A 6355-nucleotide genomic window follows, 5' to 3' on the forward strand; every position below is an offset into this window, starting at 1 on the left:
TGTGCAACACATGAAGAAACGTTTTTTCTTCAACTAATGAAGAACAACACTCTAAGTGTGAAGAAATTAACGAAGAATTTGATTCTCAGAACCCTACGACAGTTGTATGCGGTTTCTGAAATCATCATTCTTATACGGTGGGTCACGCCACCACCAAAAATTAAAAATCTTCAATTTAAGTTTTTCCTCAGCTTTGAAATTCCTCTGTTGTTTTTCAATTTGCATTGTCTTCACCATTTTCATTGTTTTTCTTCATTGGCTATATAGTAACAGAATATTATTTTGTTACCCTCGCGCCCTAATAGATCGATGGACGCGAATCTTGTAAACTGACCGAAGCCCCCACGATCCACCCCTACATCCCCGCGCCGCCCGAGCCCGCTCCCTACAGCGCGCCGCCGCCCCTGGCCTCCTTCCTCCACCAGCCAAGCTCGCCGCCGCCCGGGCCTCCTTCCTCCTTCGGCCAAGCTCGCCGCCGCCCCCGGTCCTCCTACCTCCTCCGGCCAAGCTCGCCGCCGCCCCGGGCCTCCTTCCTCCTCCGGCCAAGCGCGCCACCGCACCCGCTCCTCCTTCTTCCTTCGGCCAAGCAGCGCGCCATCGCCGCCGGCGCGCCTTACCTCATGCGCGACCGTGGCCCCTGCCGCACCCCCACCGCTACCCTGTCTGTGGATCCCCGCGGCGCAACATGGAGGTCGCCACCTCCCGCGGCCATGGTGAACACCTCCGCCGCTGGGCTAGCTCTAGCGCCGCCCCCCTCACCTGCCCTCCCCCTCCAGCAACTCTACTAGCATGCACGACGCTCCCTCCGGCGAGCAGCTCCGCGCCACACGATAGTTCCCCCCACGCCTACGGTCCTTTGCATCCAGCACTGCTGACACGCAACCTCTTCTCCGTTTTCTCTTCATTATGACATTCAGTTGCGGTTCAACAAAAATAACAGGAGCAGTACATACATCTCTTTTCTCTCTACTGCTCTTTTCTCTCACTAATTTGTTTCTCTCTGTAGTGCAGCACGAGGGAGGTTGGACGGATTGCAAGAAAAAAAGCTCAGTTCTACAGACAGCCCCCGCCGCCCACACGGACTACTTCCTCCTGTCCTCATCCAGGTATGGGGCTCACATCAGTCCAACTATTCCTCACTTATCCGTCCGAGCTCCTCCTGCCATCCTCCTTCACATATGAGCTTTTGCCGGCACTGGTGCACGCCGCCACACGTTCAAAGTGTGTATTGGAAAAAGTTCAGAAGTTTGGTTCCATAAAAAATTGCACTTGTTCATCTCTAAAAGATCATGAAAGTTGAGAAGTTAAGGTGCCTAGCACCTATTTGATGAAATGGCAAGCTAAATAAATATATTGCAGATGCAGATATCAACTTAGCTCAGTTGTGCATATGACAGGATGATCTAACTCCCCCCCCCCAATCTGATGTGATTTTATTTGTATCAAATGGACTCATAGAAAGTTGCACACAAAGAGCATCTTCTAAAATGGTTTAAGATCTATTTCATAATTTGCCAGATAAATAAATTTATATAGTATTCTTTAATCATTTTGTAGTCCCTCTAGAATGTTTGTTGATGGTTAGCAATAAGCAGACCAAAGCAGGGACAATTCTTTCACTTGTATGAGACGGACATATTTGATTTCTCATGAAACCTCTAAAAATCTAATTTCATAACCTTAAGAAATTACCAAATGGATGAGCAAAGTAGTATTACCACTGTACTGAATATCCTGTAGTGGTTAGTATACTAGAGAGTAAAATTGTGCCATATTGTTTGGTTTAATTTCTATTTAGTTTTGTGTTCTGTTGTTTGCCCTAGTTGATCCATGTGTTATTGCTTCTATGTTGTGCACTTCTAATTCCATCATGAAGGAAAGAAGATAAGCGAGCTAAGTACTTGTTTGGAAAGTTGGTAAGTTCGTACACATAAACCTAAAGAAGTTCATTGAAAAAGTTTGGTTTCGTTTAAAAATATGTGATTTTTGGTTGGAAAATCATTGAGGAAATAGTTCATTTTTGCTAACTCCTGCAGTTCTCTGGTTGGAAAATTAATGGTTCAATTTGCTGAGTCCTTTGGTCTACAAATTTATTTCTGTTTGTATGTAAGTGGCTTAGGCAACAGAAAAAAGCGAGCAGTTCTATTCAAGGGAGTTCAAAAATTAACATACATGAAGTTCTTGATTATTTCGGTTATTTTGTATGATTTATTTTTTTGCAGAATCTTGGTGTCATTTTGCCTTGCAGATAAAATTGTTACTGAGTGTACTGGGTCCCTACTGGCTGTAGCAGCTTACTTTAAAAACCGAACCTTACTGTCTCCAGATTAGCATAGAAACTAGTTATTACTTTCTTGGTTAAAAGAAGTGTATACGCTTTACTATTTATAGATTCAGATTGTCAGAACAAGTTCTCATACACGCTTTTTGGCTCTGTTACAACTTGCTAAAAGGGTTAGAATGTTATTGGTGATGGAAAAATATCAGACGCTCTCAACTGAATAAGAAGTGTGTAGCGCAAGTTCAAGTATAACTACTACAAGAGTTCAAAAATCTCAACGAACAAAGCTCTAACCAAAGTTCAAGAATTTTTTCCTTCATAAATTAGTTTTATTTTGATTAATTTGTTGTTCTAGGCAGTACAGACGTAGAGTCTTGTGTAGTACATGTGTGTATTGTACATTGTATATTGTTATCACTTACCATACCATCATGGACAGAAATAAGAGAGACACATAGAGTCATTCTATTAATCAACTTGCTAGCAACACTAGATGCATTTCATCTTTGCAAATATGTGATATATTTGGTGCAATTTCTGAATGATTTGATTTCGATTTTGAGCTATCATGCAACTTAGTTAAAACATGCATTTTAGTTCAAATACTAAGTTTTGGACCACAGAGTTCATGTTTTAAAAGTTTGTACAAATTGCAAACAGTCTGTGTAAATTCCCATCGAGTAGGTGCGCGTGTTGAGTGGCTACTGAACTTGTGCGGCTGCTGCTTTTGGACTGCCCAGGAAGCACGTCATTATAGAAGGCAAAAATATGTAACCTATATAACTCCTGTTTGTTCTGACTTCTTGTTTCTCTACAGCAGCCAAATCCCGGCACACCTGATAGTTCAAGCTTACACCTGGCCTGCGACCAACTGCGTCGCCTCTATAAGCTCCTCGGGAATGACTTGGTAGTAGCTGGGATCCCCCTACAGCGGCAAAATCCCGGCGCACCCAGGCGCCGCTCGTGATTTCAGCCATTTGCCAAAATCCCGGCAACAAACAAGAACAGAAGGTATGTGCTCGGAAATTTAAAATTCTGTATACATTTGCCAAAGTTGCCTTATCCTCCCATCAGTCTTATGATTTAGACTAAATTTCAGCCATGATTTAGACTTTATTTTTGCAATAAATAAGTTCAATATCTAAGTACAATTAGTTGACCATCTCAGTACATCTATTATTGGGTGTGCCAAAACTAGATGCTTGACCGCCTTATTATTATCACTAGTGCTTTGTATTCAGATTGCTCCTTCAGTCCAACCTGACCCCCATGTCCCACTCAGCCATCCGGTCTGACATCAACATCGTATTCTTCTTCGCCTCTCACTCCACATGATTTTTTCCCATTTTTCAGTTCTACACTAACACTGCTTCTAATGGGTGTATGTGTGATTATTGGTTCGTGCTTGTCTTAGTCAGCGCTAGGAGGAAATTTTTGAAAAAAAATGTGTTAATGGAGATGCATGGGAGTTGTGCCTCTTAGGTGTTTTCTTTTATAACTGACGACACCAAGGTGGGGGAAATTTTGTTTTTCAGTTATACGGAATTATTCATTGTTCATTAGTTGCTTATAGGATGGTTTCCTTGGAGAAACATCTCTACTGAATTAGGTGTTGAAAATGTTTTCTTGTGAATGTTTCAGTGGGGGCTCAGTTGCTGCTCTAAATCGAACAATTTGGAGGAGGAATGCGTGAGAAACAAGTCTCCCAACGATGACAAGTTTAGCCATGTATTCCTATTCTTTGAGTTGTCTCTGTTTCAACCATACAATTCAGCTAGCTTAAGGTGGAGAAGGAAAAAAGAGTGGAGACACTGAAATTCATATTTGGCATAGTAATAAACAGTCAGAACCTTACGGTCTTGCAACATATTCAGAATCAATATTCTACTCTAGTCAGATTCTATGTAAATCCTATTAGTCATGGTTTGTCTCAAAAAAATTACAATGAGGACATAAATAAGTGAGTGAGAGGATTTCATATTATAGAAGTAAACAATCCTTGAGAAGGAATTAATTTCTGACTTTCTATCCGTTATTTTTTCTTAGGAAGTTAAACTAAAAAATAATTCAAGAGAGATTAGAGGAAGTGTCAGATACATTCATGGGTAGTCATTTTTTGAACTCTTTGTTGCGAAATTCTTACGTTTTGAATGGAATGGTTAGCATGCATCCAGGCTTATGTATAGCAAGATTGTATGGTGTTGGAGATCACAAGAATGCATGCACTGTAGTGTCACTTGTTGGCACTTCCCATCTCCTGTATTTTTCCGTCTCTAGCTCAGTTGATTGTGCCTTTATGTTTACACAATATACAGGAGGGTGTGAGTTGGGTATGTTTACAAACGAAAGATATGTGTCGAAGAGTTCACTTCATCTACAGAGCATTAGATTCCCAAAAAGTAGAATGGTTGAGCTCGTTCAGTTTTTTTAGTCCATCTTTTGTTTGCTATTGGGTTCATCTAATTCCGAATCATAAGTACAATTCCCTTTATGTTTTGCATCTTCATATAACACAAAACTGGCACCGGAGGATAAGGTGAGAATATATACTAATAAAATGTGTGGTGGCATTGTCCACATTCTGAATTTAAACCACTAGCTTTTTTATACACAAGGGCTTGTCCTGGGAGAGCCCTATATAGGCATGAGCACTACTGCTACAAACTTTAATCCCCCATTTTCCGGCCTGCAGAGCATTAGAAAAAAGTTCAATTTTGGAAATTCATTCAGTTCTCTGGTTAGTAGGCTAGTGGTTCATCTTGCTAAATCTTGTGGTTTAAAGTTTCTTTTTTGTTACAACAGTTCAGTGTGTATTTTAAGAAGAAAACCCAACAATGGCGGCTGCACTGGAGCCGCAGGACTACTATTGCTGATAGGTTTGCGAACTAATAAACATTCTTTTTATGTTCCTGTGATGTTTCATATTTTTGTGAACTGATAGTTGATGCTCTTTGTGGACTGATAGCTGATACTTTTTGTTAACCGATAAACTGAATAAATGAGATGGATGTATTATCAGGCCGTGAAAATGATTTAAAAAATATGTGCAGTTCAGCGGATGAGTATTATGTATGTCCTTCTAATCTGAAGGTAGTGGCACCACTAAGAAAAACAAAATAATCAGTTTTTTTGTAGCTACGGAATGGGCATTTGGCTCAGTAATCTTCCATTGCTAGAGGTACTGCCTCTTGAGTTAATTTATGAAACTGAAATCATCCTTTTTATATTTTTGTGTTGTCAAATAAAACCAATTTTTTTGGACATGCAGCGCTCAAGCCGTTCACCCTTACCACCACAACCCGTTCACCTCCGCCACACGAGGCCGTGCGACGATGCAACTATCAGAACATTCACCTCTGCCACAGGAGGCCGATGCAACGCTAAGAATGTTTTGTTCTTTTTCAATACATGTTTTGTGTGCTTTTTAGTACACCTACTTAATGATTCTATGTCCAATTTCCCCTGTTTAAGTGTTCTTCCTATAGCACAACAGGAGTTGTGTGTTATGCTTAATAAGCATCTGAGAAAACCTTGTATGGATCGAAACTAGCATATGTTCTGTTCTATTCTTGTAAATGAAGCTCCACTTTCGTTTTGTTTGAGGTTACTTGAAATAAAAATTAGTATGGGGCTGTTTGGTTTGTGACTAACTTAGCCAAAGATTGCCACAACTAAGGTTAGGCAAGTTTGACCAACTTAGGTGAGTGTTTGGTTCATGCCACACCTTAGACAAGCCACACTTGGACCCCACATGGCATACACACAAAAAGTGTGGCAAGATTCCCTTAGGCTTGCCAACTTGTGGCTCTCATTTTGATGAACTAACCTTAGACAAGCTTGGTAAAAATGCGTGGCAAGGTGTGGCAATGCTAGTTCTAGAACCAAACAGCCCCTATATGTTCTATTGTAAAAACATATCTAAAATGTCATGATGCATGCTAGCAGAAATCTATAAATACACTCAGTTCAGTTCCTATATTTTATTTCAGTTCAATTTAGAGCTATTTGCAACTGTTCAGACTCGAGTGTTCCTATATTTTATTTCAATTCAATTTAGAAGTATTTACAACTGTT

The 6355-nt window shown here is 40.6% G+C and overlaps 1 protein-coding gene across 12 annotated transcripts; it reads left to right on the forward strand.

Moving 5' to 3' along the window:
• Window positions 1-299: 299 nt before the first annotated feature.
• Window positions 300-6122, forward strand: LOC125543057 (uncharacterized). Of its 12 annotated transcripts, none has more exons than XR_015618240.1 (7): window positions 300-916; window positions 1012-1106; window positions 1877-1916; window positions 3099-3292; window positions 5084-5157; window positions 5406-5459; window positions 5550-6122. XR_015618240.1 is itself a non-coding variant. In XM_087546477.1 (6 exons), the coding sequence occupies exons 1-4, from the start codon at window positions 686-688 to the stop codon at window positions 3246-3248; spliced, it is 318 nt and encodes a 105-aa protein (XP_087402603.1). In that variant the 5' UTR covers window positions 300-685; the 3' UTR covers window positions 3249-3292; window positions 5084-5459; window positions 5550-6111. The 12 variants fall into 12 exon arrangements, 5 of the variants coding, with proteins under 5 accessions (XP_087402603.1, XP_087402600.1, XP_087402601.1 ...); XR_015618241.1 differs by having other exon boundaries at window positions 5417-5459; XR_015618242.1 differs by lacking the exon at window positions 5406-5459 and having other exon boundaries at window positions 5550-6121.
• Window positions 6123-6355: the final 233 nt, after the last annotated feature.

This window comes from Triticum urartu, chromosome 3A, assembly GCF_056163025.1.
Source record: "Triticum urartu cultivar PI428250 chromosome 3A, HENAU_Tu73, whole genome shotgun sequence".
In the NCBI taxonomy this organism is placed as follows: domain Eukaryota; kingdom Viridiplantae; phylum Streptophyta; class Magnoliopsida; order Poales; family Poaceae; genus Triticum; species Triticum urartu.